At 32.6% G+C, this 21,257-nt stretch overlaps 1 protein-coding gene across 16 annotated transcripts in view; it reads left to right on the plus strand.

Annotated features, from left to right (window-relative positions):
* Positions 1-21,257, plus strand: part of PCDH15 (protocadherin related 15) — a 718,778-nt gene that overhangs the window by 415,908 nt on the left and 281,613 nt on the right. For 14 of the 16 annotated variants that reach the window (XM_027111903.1, XM_027111902.1, XM_027111901.1 and 11 more), the window contains 3 exons: positions 4,447-4,653; positions 13,588-13,722; positions 15,177-15,326. In XM_027111903.1, coding sequence (XP_026967704.1) covers positions 4,447-4,653; positions 13,588-13,722; positions 15,177-15,326 — 492 coding nt within the window. Of the gene's footprint in view, positions 1-4,446; positions 4,654-9,871; positions 9,893-13,587; positions 13,723-15,176; positions 15,327-21,257 lie in introns of all 16 variants that reach the window. The other 2 variants (XM_027111899.1, XM_027111898.1) reach the window with 1 other exon arrangement.

The following is a 21,257-nucleotide window of genomic DNA, read 5'->3' on the forward strand; positions in this document are numbered from 1 at the left end:
CTGTACCATTTTTCCAGATTCCACATATAAGTGATATTATACAATATTTGTTTTTCTATTTCTGACTTCACTCTGTATGACAATCTCTAGGTCTATCTACATCTCTGCAAATGGCACTATTTCATTCCTTTTTATGGCTGAGTAATATTCCATTGTATATATGTACCACATCTTCATTGTGCGTTCCTCTATTGATGGACACTTAGGTTGCTTCCATGTCCTGGCTATTGTCAGTAGTGCTGCAATGAACACTGTGGTGCATATATCTTTTTGAATTATGTTTTTCTTCAGGCATATGCCCAGGAGTGGGATTGCTGGGTCATATGGTAGTTCTATTTTTAGTTTTTTGAGGAACCTCCATACTGTTCTCCATAGTGGCTGTACCAATTTATATTCCCACCAACAGTGTAGGAGGATTCCCTTTTCTCCACATCATCTCCAGCGTTTATTGTTTGCAGATTTTTTAATGATGGCCATTCTGACCAGTGTGAGATGATACCTCACTGTAGTTTTGATTTGCATTTCTCTAATAATTACTGATGTTGAGCATATTTTCATGCATTTGTTGGCCATCTGTATGTCTTCTTTGGAGAAATGTCTATTTAGGGTTAGTTACTGAAATTTTTAAAACCATGAGATTAGACTAGATTAGCAAGGAAGTGAGTAAGAGGAAGAGAAGATGACTAAGACCTGACTCCAGGGCCACCCCAATTTTAAGTTGGAGAAGAAAGGAGAAACCAGAAAATTAGAATGAGAAGAAATGGATAGTAGTATTGGAAGAAAACCAAGAGAGAGTGTTGTCTTGAAAGACTAGTGAATAATGTTTTAAATGCTGAAGGTAGGTTAAGTAAGATATGGATTAAAAATAAATATTGCGTTTAGCATTGTAGGAATTACTGACAAGAACAGCTGTATTTGAGTGTTGGGGCAAAAGCCTAACTGATGTGGCCTTAGGAAAAATTGGAAAGAATGAGTGTAGACAAAAGCAAACACAAAAATGTAAAAAGTGGGCACTATAGATGCATAATAAATAATTCCTGACTTTCCAGGAAAATAGTTATTTATTTCTTCTTTCCTAGAATGTATTTAAATGTCTTGATAATCTTTCCTATTTTCTTTCTTCCCCCTAAATTGTATCTACTTTAAAGGGTTCATACTAGAGATCATGGAATTTATTACATTGCTTGCCACAAGCCAGTAGGACAGAAGTTAGTCTGTATTCTCCGTCCTCTGGTTCAAGGAGCTAAGAGGTTATCAATATTTGCTTGCCTTAATATTGAAAATGGAGTAGCTTGTTTCTTTTAATGTTTTGCTCTCCGAAGTAACTAAATAGTATATTTTGTATACTTCTCCCATTTTGGCTTTAGTTTTACTTTGGTCTCATTACTGAAAATGGGACTCATGCCCAGAAATTCTCCAAGCAAAACCTGGCTTTTAAATATAATGTTTAATTTGTAACTACAGACTTTGTAGATATAAATAAAGTTGTCTTATGGGATTAGATGATTTTTTAAATACTACCTTGTTTCACTTGACCTGCTTTTTTATGCTTCTCATCTCATTTACTAGCAACTACAGGGGAACAGAATAAGTAAGACTTTTGAGAATTCCTATTTATATTATACAGAAGAGAGGATTGGATGATAGTTTCGTGTATGAACCTTCTAAAGAGAAAAGCATGATAATTTGTTTTAAGTGACATATTTTATCTCTAATTCAATCTGGATTATCTACTTTACTAATTTTCTTTCCTGCCACTAATTTTTCCCATCAATCTTAAATTTGGATGTTCATTTGCGTTCTCTAAATTAGAGAATCATGTGGTGAATTTCCCTGTATAGGCTCTCGTAAATCAGGAGACCTGAGTCTGGGGCCCTACTCTGTCTGTGACTTACATGTGGTATGGCCTAAAACATAAAACTGACGTTTTTATTTTTGCATAAACACAAAAGTATATGTTTTCATATTTAGAGGGGCAAAATAGCATAGAGATTAAGAATGTGAACTTTGGGGACAGATACGTGGTTAGCACATACAAAACACCCCAAAGAGGACAAAATATGTAGTAGCAATCCAAAAATATTACTCATATTAACAACAAACTAATGTTAGAGAAATAATAGAGCCTTTACATGTTATTTTTAAAGATATGGGCAAATCAACTGTTTCCATAGATCTAATTTGAGTTTTCTTTCTCTTTTTGTTGGATCACTTTGTTTCCATCATGCAAATAATACATGTTTTTCTGGCTTCCCAACTTGCAGTAAAAATTAACAACATATGAGCTGAATGTAAAATAAAAGCTTCTTTCATTGTTACACAATTTGCTTTTTGTTTTCCTCTCACCATCCATAAATTGCGTGTGTTTATTGGAGGAAGGGGACAAATGATAAAATCTGTGACTTTTCATAGCATTATTAGTATGTCCAGGACATAACATAATGACTTTCAGAACAATTAGATACAAAATAAAGGGAGAGAGAAAAAGTCCTGTTCAAAATGACTAGCATGTGTGAACTGTTCCTGATTCAATTAGATCCAGGTCATTGGGCTGGAGCCCGTTATGGACCAATTAGTTTCCTACAGTGAAAGATGATGTTTTCTAGTCATGGACTGTACCTTTTCCCCTGGTCAACTGTGTCCAGAAAGCCTGCTGTATGTCACAGAGGGGACTCCTAGAAGAACATCCATGTCTCAGCACAAATTAATCACAACCACTGGATACAGAAACAGCTTATCCATGCTGATGGTCAGGAGCACATATGGTTATGAGTGAAGGATACAAAGTTACAGAAAAGGCTACACATTATTCCAGGACTGTTGTCTTTAATGCAGAGCAGGGGCTCATAAACATTTTGTACCATTAACCACTCTAGCAATCTGTTCTCAGATGAAAATTTAAATGCATAAAATAAACTATATAACATTATAAAGGAAATCTAATATATTGAAATAGTTATCAAAATATTTAAAAAACAAAGATAAGTAGTTTTTTTCTAAATAATGCTTTATATAATATTATTTAACAATGGGTTTATTAATTACCATAATTTCAATGCAGTAATTAGCATAAATTATATTTCAAAATTTTTTTTAGTATTACTAATAACATGAAGTGATTTTTCTTGGTGCAAACTCACTGGTTCTGCCAAACATTACTGTGATTTGTCACATACCCTCTCAATTGATAGAAAAAAAAAACTAAATTGATAGAAAAAAACTAAATTGATAGAAAAAAAAACTAAATTACTAAGTTACTAAATTACTAAAAATTACAACTAGAAAAAAGTGAAAAATTATCTTCCAGAAGCCCAATAATGAACAATCAGAGATATCTATCTGAACTGCTTATAAACCTTCATGGCCAAATGTCACTGCTTCATGTAGGAAAGCACTCCAGGATTTAAAATAAAATATTTAACTTTTAGTTGATTTCAAAATACAACTATTGCAGCAATGGGGGAACGTATCAATTAAAAAATGACAGATTTTGAATCTATTTTTATATATATATATATATATATATATATATACACACTATTGAATTATGTTAATGATTTATTCTAAAGTTTGGAAGAGATTTTCTAGAAATCAGTTGTGATAAAATCTTCCCTTAAATAAAATTTTTGGATTGCTACACAATAAGATGCATTTTTTAAAAAACAGAAAGTCAAGAGTTGGTGTTAAGGGTTGGTGTTCACCCATTCATAGCATGACCATGTGGAGATTTCCTAAGAAAATTTATTGGAAATATAAATTGTCATCAAATTTTTAAACTGAATAGGAGGAAAAAAACAAGAAAATAAGCATACTCCTAATACAGGAATATTAATTTTACTCGAATAACATATTTATGGTTAAATAATGTTTACATTTCTATTTCTACTAAAAATAATTTATTGAAATTTTCTCTGTCCCATATAAGAGTCTTTAGAGGACTTTTTGTGGGCAACAAATGTAGCTTTAATCTATTAATTGTATGTAGAATTATGAGTTATTTGGGGATTTAATTACTAACGTGGAACAAGAAGATGTGGAAGAGGCAAAAATAAACACTGCATTATTTGAGTTATGAATATTTGTCTCTGTTTTTTATTTAAATATTTTATCAGTAATTCACTCAAATATCTTCCCTTCTCAGTTTTCTATCTAAATGTATTTAAGTGCTGTTATTTTTTCTAATAATATGCCATGACAGATACAAAAGTTTATTGCAATGATTTTTTTTCTTGAAATATACACTGGGTTTGAGGACAGGAAAGCAAAAATTGATGAAGCCTCTCTGGACTTTTATTTCCTCATGTTTTCTAAGGGTCCTTTACTTTAAAGTAGTTCTTTCTGTAATGATACCAGATTAAAAGAGAATTCCTACATATAGTATGAAAAATAGCACCCCGAAAGGATTCCATAACATACAATGTTTTAATCTTTTATATTCTTTTTTAGGCTGAACAGGACAATGGTCATCCTCTTCCTGCTTTTGCCAGTCTGCATATTGAAATACTGGATGTAAACAATCAGAGCCCATATTTCACAATGCCCAGTTATCAAGGCTATATTCTGGAATCTGCCCCAGTGGGAGCAACTATTTCTGACAGTATGAATTTGACCAGCCCTCTAAGAATTGTAGTTCTGGACAAGGATGTAGAAGATGTAAGTTAAATATAATTTTTGCTCTTATTTTGCTAACACATCTCTTGTTATATTTATGCCAGTGGGAGATATTACAAAGACATGGTTGCATGAGCTATAGAATAGAGAAAAAAGTCAGTATAAATGAAAGTCTTAGGGTTGTAATTTAATTCCATATCAAGGTTATTATTAAAAAAGTAAATTTGAATTTAGCAACTGTTCTTTTTCAGTTTACAGATATTCAGTATAAGGAAGAAAATGTTTCACTTGCAGTTTGCTAAAGTACGAGGGCAGTCTTTTTAATTAACATTGGCTTTAAACTATGTAATACTAATAGGAAAAAATAATGGCATTACACAATAAGTATAAAAATCATGAAGGTAGCTCTGAAGTGTGATTTGGGGGACTTTTCTGACATTATGTTATTAAAGAAAACACATTTTGGGGCAGCTGACCCGCTCACACTTTTGCCAATGGCTATGTTGATGCTAACACTCTTCCACTCCACACATCATTGTCCTCTGTTTTTATGGTACTGACACTCACTAAAGGAGTGGGAAATTGTCCAGATTGGGCAGATCAGAGTATTTTACCTCCTTAGCTAGAGTGATTGCTCCAAAGAGTGGACAGAAAATTTTTACCAGTCCAGTCAAAGTCCTCCCAGGAATTGAACGGAAAACAAAATTGGAGCTGGAGGACTTTGGCATCATGTATTAAAGAAGTGGAAATGAATCTGAAGCCATTGTAACCAAGTTTGCTGACATCATAGAGAAGGCCCATTGTCATTGGGAGAGAATGAAGCCTGACAGAGACATACAGAGAGGAGTCCTACCGAGTCCCAATTTTTTAGGCTGGAATATCCCCAGATCTACATGAATCCCTAAAGATTTTCCTTTTAGTCTCTGACCTAGCACAGTATTTCCCCAAATATCTTTTTTTGTTTTAACATACGTTAAGTCTGATTTCTGTCACTTGCAACTTACAAAGTCCTGACCCAGAAATGTCTCCCATTTCGATAGCATCTGATAAAACTTTGTGATCGTGGAAATACTCTGTAGCTATTCTGTCCAGCACAGTAGCCACTAAGCCTGTGTGGCTATGGAGCACTTGAAATGTAACTAGACTGAAAACATAATTTTAACATTTTGTTTAATTTGAATTATTTTAAATGTGAATGGTCACATGTCGCTAATTAGACAGCACAGCTCTAGAACATCCCCCAAAATTTCATTACATGGGATTTTGTCATCAGTTTAGTAAATTACAAGGGCACTTCCAGATTTTTTTTTTTTTTCTTTCTGGAAAAATTTTGTAACCCTTAGCAGAGGCTGTGATAACTCTTGTGTGCACTCCACTTCTCACCAGGTGTTTTATTTTACTCTTTATATCTTTCTCTGCTTTCTATTTTTTTCCTCATCCTACCTTTTTTGCCCTTCTTAGTCTCTCCCATTTTCTTTCATCATGTGTTTTAACAACAGCTAATTCACACTGAGTTCTTAATACCTTCCAGATAATATAGTAAATGCTTTATCTTGCATTAATTCCCTTAAATTTCACAGCAAACATAATAGATGCAATTTTACATATTGCAGAAAGGGAAATTTAAATGCAATTTAAGTGCCTTAAATTTGAAGCAATTTTAAATGCCTTACTCTGATCACAGAATTAGTAAATGGTAGAGTTAGACCTTGAGCCAAGGTCTAATGGAAATAAAGTCATTGATTTTAATCACTAGTCTAGATAGCCCCTTTCTATTTTATACAGTCTGACTGTAGTCTGACTATGATAACAGCTGTTAATGCTATAGACTTTCTTCCTAGAAAAGTGCGTATACATACACAATTTCACATCCCACATCACAGAGTGTTTAGGGATTTCCTGAAGTTTAATGTGTTTCATGAGTCACAGGTCATTTAGTGAATACTCACTAGAAAACTCACAGAACCACATTAAGAAGTTTTATCCTGGCTAAGCTAATATATTTTGTAGGCCCAGTTATGTCCCACAAATTTTGGTGTGGATTTTATTTCATGTTTTTAATTTAAATGCATAATCATATTTTAAGCAGTGACTAGCCAGTTTGGAAATTTCTAATAGTTTAAGTCACATCTTCATGAACACAGTGGTTGGCACAAGCTAAATCCTAAAAAAAAAATGTAGTTTTAGTTTTTCCATAATGGCAAAATTTATGTATTTGTACTTCTTGGTACATTTATATTGTTTAGTGGTTGCATACTAAGCCCTATGTTTGCTTGCATACATTCTTACTTTTCTGGATTGTCATTCACTTTAAAATTACAAATGTTAAAATTGCATTCTAAGGGACTTTGTAAAGGATAGTGGGACTTCAAGATATTACTGACTTAGAGTGGAGAGAGCTTCTGGGTCTGAAACCTTTGGAAAACACTACTTAGAATTCTGCTCTTGAAGATTTACAATTCAGTTAGCCTATTAAATACTCTGAATGTTTCCAAGGGATGGGACGGCACATTGTGGTTCTTAAGAGTTTGTGCTTTGGAGTTAGATAGACCTGGGCTTGACTGTTGGTTCTACCCTGTGATAGCTGTATAACACTGTGAGCCTTATATTTACCAGTTGCAGCCTTTTGTTCAAATGCCAGTGACCCAAAAACATATATGGTAGTCACTGCCACCTTGGCCTGCTCCTTCACTTGGGGCTGGTGGGGATGGGAAGGGAGAGAAAATTTCCCTTAGATAAAGCCATGTGCATGGAGAGTGCCATAATTACTATGTTTTATAGAAATGTCAAGTGATTAAACAATGTCTATCTGGCCATTTGTTTATTATTTAGGCCCATCCTCTTTCTAAAATCATCTGCAGTGAGTGATGGTCATTAGGTGCCTAGAAACTGAACAAGTATATCTAATCCCTAGTGACAAATTTTTCTAAAATATCATCTACAACTTCGATATATCTATACTTTAAATAAGTCCACAGAATGTTAAACATCATTTAATCCAACTTCCTATACTATGTGAAATGTTATATTAAAATCCATTCTTCAGGAGTTGATGTTACACTTCATTGTGCCACTCAAGCTTGAAACCTAGGAGTCATCCTTGATTTTTTTTTTTACTCAAGACAATTAAGAAATCTTTAAATTCTTCCTGTTTTGTCCTCTGAATATTTCTTGACTCTCTTTTTCTCTCCCCACTCTTACAACCTATTTGTCTTTTATTAAAATTGCCTCCTAATCTTCTTGCTCCCATTTTTTTTTCTTACTCAAAACCATCTTTCACTCAGCCACTAGAATGATTTATTCAAAGCTCAAATCTTACTATATCACACTTCTACCTAGTATACTCTCATGACTTGCTGCAGAAAAAATTTCAAGCCTATGTGCATGGTTTTCTGCTACTTGATACCTGAACATTTTTGCAGCCTCATTTTCTGAAAATTTTTCCTTCACCTATTACATTTAGCAACTACTTGTGGTTTCATGCGTTACACCAAACTACTGCTTATCTAATTACCTTTGTTTGTTACATTTTCTTTTTTGAAATCTTTCATTTTCCATTACATGAACTGGCTTGAAGAACATGCTCAGTGTTTGGAATTCAGCTCAGGCACACCCTCATTTAAGAATCTTTTCTAGATTATGCATTCTCTCAGTTGAGTTGCATGTCTCTTTTTGGTGAATTTCTCTAAAGTTATATTTACATCATTGTGTGTGTCTTTCTCCCTCATTGAATTTAAATCGAGGATAGGTCCTAGATTTTAATAACTTTTGTATCATGAAGATCTAATACAGTTCCCAGAACTTAGTATGTTCTAGTAATTGTTTAATAAACCAATAAGTTCAGACACAAGTAAAGGAATGAGAATATCTGGCATATGTATCAACAGTTCTAATGGTATTGAATTAACTGTTTCACAATATGGCCCATTCCATGGTGGGACAACTTACTAGAAAGCTTTTCATCACATTGAGTTGAAACGAGCATTCTTGTAACTCAACCATTATTCTTTATATCTTCCATTTGCCAGTATACAGAATAAATCTTTAGATTAGTCATTGATGTGTTTGAAGATGAATTTATGTCCTTCTGAATCTTATTTTTTTTCCAGGCCAAGTGCTCTTCACTTCTCAAAAGTAAAATATGTTCATTGCTAGGTTATTTTAGGATCTGTATTAACAAAAGAAAACTTCAAGGCCCTTTTAGTTTGCAGGCAAGAATTTTACTACATGGTAAATTCTAGTAGTTTTTGAATGTCAGAATTAGTGAAATTAATCAGCATAAGGGTACAGGATTTAAGGATTTACATTAAGATTAAGGGCAAAGACACATCACCTCATACAGGTATTACCAATAGAAACAGAGATGAAGCATCAGGCATGAAAGAGAAGTAGTCATTCCAGGAGTTGGTTTTCTTGAGCACAGCTAAGCCACAGGGTAGATGCCAAGAAGGGGACAGACTTGGATCTGTTTATCCAAAAATGAAGTTGTTTTCTTCCTTCAATTCAGTAGAAAGTAAGGCAGAGTTTTAGGAACTAGTAGCAGAGATCGGTGATTTGTGGTGTTATTAGCAGTTTAGATTTTGAGTCAGAAGGAATATTAAGGGTCACAGTAAAACTGAAAAAGAAAGTAGACAAAAATATTTGTACTAATGTTCCTTCCTATAGAGATCAATATATATTTATACATGCATATGTAATATATATATGAATCATATTTATAATTTTTTTCAACCATTCTTACTTCACAGTTTCATAATAGTCCAGAATATACATAGAGCAGGTAATGCAAAAGAGGCATGTCTGAAACTACCAGGTTTTCAGCGGCAGAACCACTAAAAGTTGCTTATTGAATTCTAGTTATAAAAAAATAACGGGGAATAATAATCAACAGGTTATGCATTTGGCTTGCAGAAAGGCAATGATCCACTTATAATTCCAAGTCAGTTTGCATCCCTATATAGTGTTTTGTTTCAAAATAAAGGTATCCTTGAAATTTAATACAGTACACTTATAAAGGTATAATGTACTTATATGCTTTATAAATATTGTTATACTATCATATATATGTTATGATGTTTCAAAATACTAAGAAAAAAATACACCTTCGAAAAAGTTGTTAGTTTAAATAAACTGGAAAAGGTTTTTGTTTGTTTGTTTTGTGGTTCATTGTTTTTTTTTCTAGTGTACACTTGTATGCCATATATATATTTGTGGTCATTTATATTTACATTTTTTAATTTAATGTTTAATTTGCATATAGGTTCCACCTGGTGGAGTTCCTGTAGGTACTAGGTGTTAATTTTGTGTTTGCTCTTTTGTTAATTGCTGTGGTTCATTTTCTTTTTCTTTTTCCTTTCTACAAAAAAAAAAAAAAAAAGGCAATTACTTCATTATCACTTATAAAGACCTAAAACTATTAAAATATATGTAATTTAAATTTATTACATCATATTATTGGTTATAGTAGTATGAAATTGTGGAGAATCCAAACTGCATGTGAACTTAAACAAAGATTATTTAATTATTAATTTTTTTAGCCCATGGAGCATTAATAATTCATTATTGCATTCTTTTAGAAAAATTCTAATCTTAGGGTTGAACCCTTTTAAACAAGGTACTTCAGAGAACTACTGTCAACTAATGCAAATTGGCAGATGAGATTAAATTTTTTGTTATTTTCTTGTTATGCTTTGTAATTTATATGTATGCGCATAAGTATGCATATGTATGTGCACATATACATTTCTGTGTTGTATGTGCATATATATGAGGATGCATATAATCTTGTGTGTGTATGTATGTGTGATGTCATCTTTTGAGTCTCATTGGAAACCCATAGTTGGTTTTAAATCCAATAGACTGTCATGTTTGAACATATTTATTCTATATGATGAGATTTTAAAATTTTACATTCATGTGTTTACCTTTGTGTTTGTATATGTGTTTACTTTTGCATTCACTTTATTTGTGCTGTGAATAAATATCAGAGTTTGTTTTATACTCCCAGAAAATAATACACAAATTAACAAAGTAATATATTGTGCTTTTGGTATATGCTGAATGTATACTTTAGAGTAAAATAATATTTCTTTATGTTGGGGAAAAAGATTGTTATATTAATCAGCCTTCTGTGTATATTTTGATTTAGAAAACTAATATTTAATTTAAATAAATTTATAGACACAAGGACTACATAAAATATACTGTCCCTATCAGAATAATAAGCCAGAGCATTATCTTCCATTTACACTCATAGTACACCACACCTGAAACTAGTATTATCCTTACAAATGAATCTAAGGTATTAAACTTTGAGTGATAACCGGCTGAACATTTCCAAATCTGCCTTCTTAAATTCTTATACTTAAATACCCAGACATTTACCAATAGCATCTATGCATGCTATATACATATATAAATTTTAGAAGGTTATTATTTTAAATATTAATAAACTTCAAAAGTTATATTTTAATCAGAAATTAACTGTGCAAAGCAGATTGGAATAAGCTGTAAGATGCCATGTACAATACTAACATTATGCATTCTGTTATTTTTTTTACATAAAGCAGCCTGCAGTTCTGGGAAATGTTATTTTAGTCCCTAGCTAGTTTTTATAAAAGGACTTGAAATGGAGACAAATTATCAAAAGGACTTTAGTGTTTCTGGTTATCAAATATGAGAGAGCCTGTTTATGAAGTCCTGGTGTGTATATCATCTTCGAATGGGAGTTGCTTGGCAATGGAAATCTTGTCGCTTTCATAAATTTGTGAAATAGTGTGGTTTGTGATACAATCATACCACAGTCACATATACATACCCAACATTCATTACAGTATTGCACTATCTCAGTACCTGACATTAAAAAAATGCTTAAAACGTGGTGAGTATATGAATGAATATATCTAACAAATTTACTAACAGAAGCTACAGTTGAAAGGAAGAAGAGAAATTGAGAGAGGATTAGTCATAAGGGAAGTAGAGAATGACTGAAGGATTTGAACAAAAGGAAAGAAGTAAATATTTGGCAAGCAAATCACATAGCAAAACTTGCTCAGCTTGGATTACTCGTAGTGTAATATGAGGAAAAGAAGCTGTGTTTGTTGGCACCATTGTTGGTACGTTCAGAGAACAGAAAAAAATATATGAATTTAAAAGCCTAGTGACTTTACTTTGATAGGTAAAATCAAGGGTAAACACTAAAAAGGCAGACACTCATATTTATTTAGCTTTTTTTAATTAATTGAAACTGTATGCTAACATTTGTGATCATTTAAAAATAATAATTGAATTAGATTACAGTTGGCTCTAAAGTATAACAAAAGAAGAATCCCAAAATTGTGGTTTAAAAATATGTTTTAATGTGTATTTTATAAATTACTTTTTAAAAGAATTTAACTTTTTATTAACTAACCTATTTGATTAACCAAAATACCCCACTTCCTAGCCATGCTGAGAAACTGGGGTCATGGCACTGAAATGAAAACAGCTGAATGCCCATTGGAAAATATCAGTGAGAAGCCTCTTGATTTTTTACAACTCTTAACAACTTTGATTATTTTATAAGTGGACCAACAGATATTATTATCTATAGTATTAATTTTTTTAGTGTTCCGAGATAAATGTAGCACATTGACCTTATATCAAAATCATGGGCAAGGAAGCTGCCATGATATAGCTAAATATTATCTCCTAATAAGATACTGCAAATACAGAACTTCTGTCAGGTTCAAATGAAACCATTCATTCCAAGGTTATTTGAAGTATACACATATTGAAACTTTAGGGAGATGTAAAGTATCTTGTGGATCAAATCATGCCAACCTTTTAATGTAGTAGCATGCATTTCAACTTTCTCACTTCTACATAGAAATTTTTTAAATATGAGTTCTAATTTTTTTTTTCTTTTTAATCGACAATGTGTTTAACAATTCCTGGCTCTCTACTCCGCCCTCAGCCTTTGATATCAGACTTAGAAATCTGTGATATTAAATCACATTTCACACCATAATATTTTAAAAGTTGCCATAATCTGTAAAACACCTTACCTCGCTGTATCATCCCTGTATCTATTTTTTCACAGCCTTCCTGGTAGTCCACTCTCTCTCAACATTCCCATTTTATTTGCTGCACCTTCCTTGCTATTCCACTATGCAGATGCCAATCCAAGCCTACCCATTTTATGTCTTTGTTCTTTCTCTGAATTGTAGAGATTAATACCTTGTCTTTCAGAGATGGCAATAAGATTGTGAAGGATTTCCAAGGCCTAGTTAATTACCTGTGTTTTGAACTTTTGCAGTCACTTCCTTTTTATGTATATATCATTTTTTTCTAAACCCTTTTTTCAGACACGTGTCAATTCATATATTTTGAATCTAATCATCTGAAATATTTTAATTAAAATAAATATTAAGTTTCCCCTTGGAGAATCTTTACATTAAAATAAGAAAGAGCAAGCACATTATTTATAGGTAATGAATTATATACATAACCAATTTTATTTCTATTTTACATTAAACATGAGAACAGGTTAATAATATGCATGTGTGCAGTTTATTACTACAAATGAATTAATTGTAATATTCTACAGCTAAAATTCTTGCCTCCAATTTCCTTTTCTTGTATTTATTTCTTATTTCTCGAGTCCAATGAAGTTCTGGAAAATATTGATATTAAATAATCAATAAGAATATATTCAAATGGACTGTTTTCTGTCTTCTTCTTCTTCCTATTTTTCCTTTTATTCACATTAATTATACTAGTACTTATTTAAGTATTTTATTTTCCACAAAGTGAGTAATTGTGGATAGTTTTGTGCAATTATGAGTAAATTTCTAGTTAAATCTTTCTTTTCTTTAGAAATTCTTAATACAGTTATGTATTTTTGTAATAAATTTGAAAAATTAATTTCCAGGTAATGAACTAATAAATGCATTGTTTATTAACATTATAAATAATGGCACTTTTTTTTTTTTAAAGACGAAAGACCCAGAGCTTCACCTTTTTCTGAATGATTATACTTCAGTCTTCACTATCACGCAGACTGGAATCACTCGCTACCTCACCTTACTTCAACCAGTGGACAGGGAAGAACAGCAAACTTACATCTTTTCGGTAAAGAGATTTCATATATATGCATATAAATATACATATATATGTATGCAAGAGCAAGAGGTGTCTGTTTAAAACTGAAAAGGTCAATGATTTGAAAGGAAAAATGCAATATTTTCAAGTAATAACAGAGAATATAAATAATAAAAAATTCTTCACATGTATTTCTCTTTTTTCTGTTTGTAAGTTTCTGTAGTTTATTACCATTCTTTCCAACAGAAGAAAGACAAATTTTGAAATGAAAACAAGAAAATGGGAATCTCACTCTTCACCATACACTCATGATTGACTTAAATTGAGATATTATAAAGTAGAATAAACAAAATAAAAAAATTATTTTCTAACATTTATTTATTTATTTATTGTTATTGCATTTTTAAGTTTGTCATACGGTTAGGCCAGTGGTTCTCACTGGGGATGATTCCTGCACCCACCACCCTCCCCATCCTGCCCTTCCCCAGGACCTGTTTGCAATTTCTGGAAAGAATTTTGACTGTTACTCTTATGAAGAGGTGCTGTTGGCATCTGGTGGGTAGACACTGAAGATGCTGATAAACCTTTTATAATACACAGGACAGCCTCCCACAACAAGAATTTGTAGGTTAGGTTAGTGAAGAGAGAGAGAGAGAGAGAAAAGTTGACAGCTGAATAGAGGTAAAAAGGAAGTTCTATTCATTATCCAAATTTCTGAGCTAGATTTTATTCAAATATAGGGGGAAAATGAACTGATAGAAAAGGGTAGGTAATGGAATTTATATAAGGAGGATTTTTGTCGGGAAAAGCTTACACAGCAAACTCAGAGCTTTCAGAAAACCTAAAGTCCCCAGTTAAAACTTAGATACAGAGTGGATTTCAAAAGTCATTTAGAACGAGGATGGTAGTGTTATAGCACTGATTTTTTGGTGAGACCTTCTTTAAAAGTTAATAATGTAATTAAGATATCAGTCTTAACAAATGCCAATGGGTCCTTTAAAAATTGTGATTTTTGTGAATTATTAGAAAATGATATTACATGTTTAGGGCATCTATTTTCTTGACTGATGTAAGCATGTTGGCTGTAAAAGCAACTGTTGCATTGTAAACAAAACATGTAAAAATGGAGAGTATTTTACTATTAATTTTTTAAAGGTTAAATAGTAGTTAACTTCTAAAAATTAGCAGTGTCATTGGCCATTTCAAGCCTCTAAGACATTTTACCTATCAGCTTCTTTAAAACGTGCTTGCATTCAATACATTAAAAACAAAGCAGACTCCTCCGTAATTGCTTCTTAGCACATTAAAACACTTTGATTATATGTACTATTATAGTTTTATTACTTCCTTTTATCAGCAAACATTTTAGCACCCTTTTAAAACTGTAAATTACATACGAGAAACTTCTTAAATTGTAGGAGTTAATTCTGTAGTGCTTATGTTTGCATGAATACTCTATTAAATGTATTTTTCTATCCCCAAAGATAACGGCATTTGATGGTGTTCAAGAAAGTGAGCCAGTTACCGTCAATATTCGGGTGATGGATGCAAATGATAACACTCCAACATTCCCTGAAATATCCTATGATGTCTTTGTTTATACAGATATGAACCCTGGGGACAGTGTCATACAGGTGAGAATATTTGAAGCAATTATTTCCTTGGGCATTATACAACACATTGGTGAAGACATTGCTGAAGAAATGAAAGTGAATTTCAGACTTATTGTATGGCATAATTTAGCTTAAAAAGCTTTAAATTTATGTTTACTTTTTGAATGAAAGTATATCTACATGGACTTTAAAGTAGAATTAACTAGATGTACACATAGCTGTTTGACCTTTTATACTTGATTTTTAAAATGTAATATATTGAACATATTTAATTAATATAATGAATATATTTAATATACTGAAGTTTCAAGCATTAAACATGTAGCTTAAAACTTCAAATTATTTTGAACTCTTGTAGAAATTGGTTAAATTTCCTTTGCAGATAAATACAAAGGACTGTATTAATAAATTGCTGGGTAATACTATTAGACATTGATTACCTGGACATGAAATAGAATCATTACAATGGGAAAAATTAAGATTAGATAGTAGATTGTATATTTGAAAACACAGAAATCTGGCAAAATCTTTATCCTTGATTTATTTTATTTTTATCATTAGCTATACTTACTACATTTAAATAAATTGCAAGTTATCTCACAATCTTTTTTGTGTTCTGTATATAAACCATAAAGAAGTAATAATATTCTTCCTTGAGAATTTTTAGAAATCTGGTTGACTCTAGTACTTTCCAAACTGGCTGTACATCAAAATTATCTAGGGAGTGGTTGAGAAATACAGATGAGAAAGATTCACTTCAGCTTTCCTGGATCTGAAGCTCTATAAGTAATACTTAAGTAATCAGTATAAAAAACAAGCCCAAAAGGTTTAAGTTGCCCAGTCATGTAAAGACCACTGATCTATATTTTCCTCTACATCTGAGAGTCAGATTTAATAATTTGAAATTGCTCTCAAGCCAGGAAGGTCATGATTCTTTATACTTTTTAGAGTATTAGAAAGGCTCCTAATTATTACTAAAGTTTATATATAATATATAATATATAACATAAAATATATAATAATATAGAATATAATCTAATATATAATAGTATAGTATATAGTGAATACTAATAAATAAATTTGTATACCTATGTATTTTAGTATTAGATAAATAGTTCAGAGCGGTAAAAAAGCATTCCAAATGCCTCAGCAGTGTACTTAAGTCTTTATGTTATGGTTGCTCTTCTCTCCAGCTTCATCTTTGGCCCTCTATTTCTATATGTATGTTTCAGTCCTACTGAACTATCATTTCCAGTTACCTGAATGTGCCTTGCTCTTTCCCATTTTCTCTAATTATCTCCTTTACCTTGATCTCTTTCCCTTCTATTTATAGCTTGATTACTTTCTCCTATTCTTTAGACTTTTTACTTTGTGAGGAAGCATTCCTTGGTAGTTTTCAGTAGATAATTCCTAGTAATTCTTCCTTAATAGTTCCTGTTCTTGCAACCCACCAATAACAGTAGTTTCTAGCCAAGATATTATGATACAGTGGTGTGTCCTCATCAGTGTGAAATGTGTGGGAAGAAATAGTTAACAATATGTCTCATGGCTTTTGTATACTATTTTCTGTTAACCCAGAACACTTCTTATCTGATCTTTTACAAGGCTAATTCACTCTCATCATTCAGGACCCAGCTCAAAATATCATCTCCTCAGAGAAAACTTTCCTAACAGCTTAGTGTCAATAGCCTCCCAGCATACACACATACATATACACACCCCGTCACACATTCTTATTCTGTAACTTTCTCTCATCACTTTCATAGCCAATATGACCAACTAAAATTATCTTCTTTTTTCCTTGTCCCCACCCCGAACTAAAAACTCCATCAGTGGCCATCTGTCTTGTTTGCTACTCTAATACCAGCACATGCCAGACATACTAGCCATGCAGTAAATATTTGTTCAAAGGATGAATTATTGCCTATTTTGCATGATATAATTGTTAATATAAATTAGAGTTAATTCAATGCTACCCCTATTTTGTTTATTGGATTAAGATGTGCTTTCTTCAGTGATATAGGAAGGGGTAACATTATAGACTGAGTTGAGTGCTGAAAATTCACCTAAAAATGCATCCATGTGAATGTCCTCTTCCATGTATGTGGGTAGTGGGGAAAAGGTTTCAAACAGCCACAGTACATTTTATTCATATCTTGGTTATGGCGCTTGTCATATTGATGAAATCCACCTTTTTTACCCATTTGTCTTGAGGGCACAACTATAATTTGTTTCTGTATCCATAGTCTGTGTATCCATAGTGCCTGGCATATAGTAGATGCCTAAACTAGTAGATGCTTAATAAATGTTTATTTGAGGATGAAAGAAAGAAAGATCTGTAAACAAGTAGATCTGAATGAATGGGGAGGAATAAGTGTATTGGTCTTTATTTCTAGTGAATTGATGGACCTAGAGATCTATATTTATCTTTACTGAAGCACTCTTTCATAGGGAGTAAAATTATGGTTTATACAGATAAAGGAATGAAAATTATTGTCATGTTCTTATTTAATTAGATCTGATTCTCATCTCTATAATAACATAATTGGAAATAAAAGTAAGTTTATACAGAAAAACCCCCAGCAGGGAACTGGAAAGTGTAACTAAGAAAACGATAGCAGTTATGTGGTGGAACCATATCTCAAAAATGTTTGCCTTGGGGGATCAAAAGCTTATTTCTGGCATTTGCAGTCTACAAGAGTTAATTTCCCTTATGTATCTCTTTATAAAACACTTTTTGCCTTGCCTTTAAAGAGTCATATTTTATATATTTCCCTTTGAAAATCTATTTGAACATAGATTGTTTTTGTCTATGTGCCTCTAATTTCTTAACTTATTTAAATGCCAAGAAATGAAGCTTTTTAATTAGTATTTTTAATGTTATTCTGGTATGTGGTAAAAGAGTGGTGTGGCTATAAAGCGTCCTCCAAGGGCCTAGAAATAAAAGGAAATAGATTTCCCAGTGAGAGAAAAAATGTAAAACAGAGCAAAATAATACAGAACCGTGATCTGCAACTGCATTTTAAGGGTCATAAAATGGGTTCTTATGCTCCATTCATCACTAACCGTTCAATAACCTGCCTTTCCTCACTAACTCCACAGAAGATCAACTGGTTTCCTCTTTGGTTAGTAATTTGTTGTCAACAGGAGTGAAAGCGTTAGAAACAAAGGAGACAATGAGCACTCTCCAGCAAAGAGAGCCTTGGAAAACAGATTTTAAGTATTATAATCAGATCATTTTCAGTGTAGACATGAGACTATCTTGGCCTGATGTAAGTACATAAGTATTTGAGTCTACTGTCTTCTTATTATGAGGTAGCTCTCCTTGTCCACAAGCGTGGATCAGTTGGTCATAAAAATGTGAGTACTACCCAGGTTCTTGTTAAAAGTTCTCAGTTATAAACTAGCCTTCTGACTTTATTATGCTTGCTTATTGTAAAAAGGAACAGGGTGATTCTGACATGTATGGTTCATGAAATACACTTATGGGAGCACTGCCATAAAACAGCAGCTGCATCTTTCACAACTGAAAATTAAGTGTAATCAGGTTATGAGCACATCTTGTGTTAAGAGAGAAATTACTGGCATGAGTGAGTATGATTCTTCAGTTCATGCAGTGTATTTTTTGCTGCACAAAAGACAATTTTGTAGGCCATCAGTGAAATCTTCCAGGTTCACTCTAAATGATATCCCACTCTGTTGTCTTAAGGTCTCTTTCACACATTGCTAGTTTTCTTGACAAACCAATTGCTCTATATTGGAGATATAGATTTTTATATATAATTATATAATATTAATATTTTAAAGATGCAGGTTTTACTATTTGTAGTTAGCTATCCTGTCTGTACTCCAAAGATGCTATTCCTAGACTTTTACAATTCTCTTAAATCAATGGTTCTTCGTCCTGAGTATTAGAGTTCTACCTGAGAAACTTTAAAAAATATTGATGCCTGGACTACACCCTGAAATATTTTTATTTAAATGATATGGTAACACATAGTAGAGTCACTTGGAGAGATTTTATTTAATAAAACAAAGAAGCTCTAATATGTAGCTAATTTTGAGAAAAACTGCCTTAAACCTTAACAATATTTTTGTACCCTCTGAAAAATGGAATCTCAATTTATTAAGATGGAGTCCCTCATGGAGTGGCGTCCTTTGATTGTCACCCGCACCTCTTCCCATATTTCTTGTTTTTCAGTTCTTACTTTCTTTTTTCATGTTTCTTACTCCTCTTCACTGCTTTAAAGTCCACCCCTTCCCCTCACCTTCACTTGTGCTCACTAGTTATTCCATTCTTTCAATTTTATTTTACTACAATAATCTCTTTCTCTCTATTGATTCTTTCCCTTTGGCCTATAAGCATTTTTAAATCCTCCTATGCCGTGGTCTAAACACTCTTCCCAGATAAGATTTCATGCTACTATCTAACTCTGATATTCCAACTCTGATGTATTTAAGCATTTGGATTGATAAATCTAGATAGTTTATTATTTTATTCTGTATTTATGCATAATTAATACATAGTTATAAATCTGGCCTTCGCTCACATCATACTACTAAAATCATATAAAATCATAATTCTAATGAGTCAAACACAGAAGTAAATATTTCTCCATACTTAATCTATGTAAAACTCTCAAATTTACCCTTTTATGGAAAACCTCCCTGGTTCTCATCCTAGCTGTCTGGTGGCTGAGGGACTTCTTGCTGGCTTCTTGTTCAATTCCCAATCTTTCAATATTAACATTTTCCAAAAATCAATATATAAATTTCCTCTCTTTCATCTATTCCCAAGTTTTCAATCATCACTTTTATGTGTACTCATGTCATCCAAAGTTAAATGTCCTGTGATGACCTGAGCATCAAGCTGTTGGACATGGCAAGGTGGATATTTGACAGGCAGCTAAAACAGGACATACTCTAAGGTAAATTGACTAATACATTATCTTTCTTCTGATACAGAAACACAGACACAGACACACCCACAGACACACCCACACACACACACACACACACACACACACACACACACACACACACAGAGACTCAAACATACATAACCTGTCTTCTTTGGAGGCAATTATATTTTGAAGAGCCCAATTGATCTTGGATTACCCTGGCTTCAGGCCAGCAACTATAGTCATGTTTCTTTTCTCCCTCCTTCACCTGCATACATCCCAGTGATTGTCCGATTGTCCGGTTTCTGAAAATGCTGTTTCAAAATGTACCTGTCTGTCATCATTTCCTTTTCCATGCCCATGCACTGCCATAAGTTAGGCTGCTACAGTTGACTCTGACAACTGTATTTTTGCAGGTTCCCCACCTCACTGCTACAAATGATTATTCTGAAACACAGACACAAGTCAAAATAGATCCTTATCCTACTGAAGGAAGAGTCTAATCTCCACACCATGTAGTCAAGGACAGCTATGTAATACTTCAAGTATTTTTGTTTCATCTCATGCTACATCTCTCCATGTAACCAACTTTGAGATTATATAGAGGGTTTGTTCAGCATAGAATATCCTTCCTGTTCTATGCCTATTGATATCTCTCTCAGGTTTTAAAATTTAATCCAAATTGTACCTTTTTTCATTCTTTTACACACAGTTCAAATATTATTTTTTAAATAAAGTCTTTATTTTCATAGCAAGTCAGAATTCATTGTTCTTTCCATCATACTCCCACATATCTAGGTGGCAGTTCTATCTCCCATACATTTTACTGTGCCTTGCATTAAAGTTAGCTTTTACATCTCTGTCTAACCTACTGAGCCATAAATTCCTTTTAGTGATCTCTAACCACCAGTGGTCAGCACAATGATTTCCACATAGTAGGGATTCACCAAATATCCACTGAATTTATTCCCTCAATTAATTTGCTCTCAATTAGTTTAGAAAGAGTCTCATTCTAGAAATGCGTTCTATTTGGCTTAAGAATTCTCTCTGC

This window comes from Aethalodelphis obliquidens, unplaced genomic scaffold (genome assembly GCF_003676395.1).
Source record: "Aethalodelphis obliquidens isolate GAN/ISIS:26980383/991018 unplaced genomic scaffold, ASM367639v1 scaffold11, whole genome shotgun sequence".
Lineage (NCBI taxonomy): Eukaryota > Metazoa > Chordata > Mammalia > Artiodactyla > Delphinidae > Aethalodelphis > Aethalodelphis obliquidens.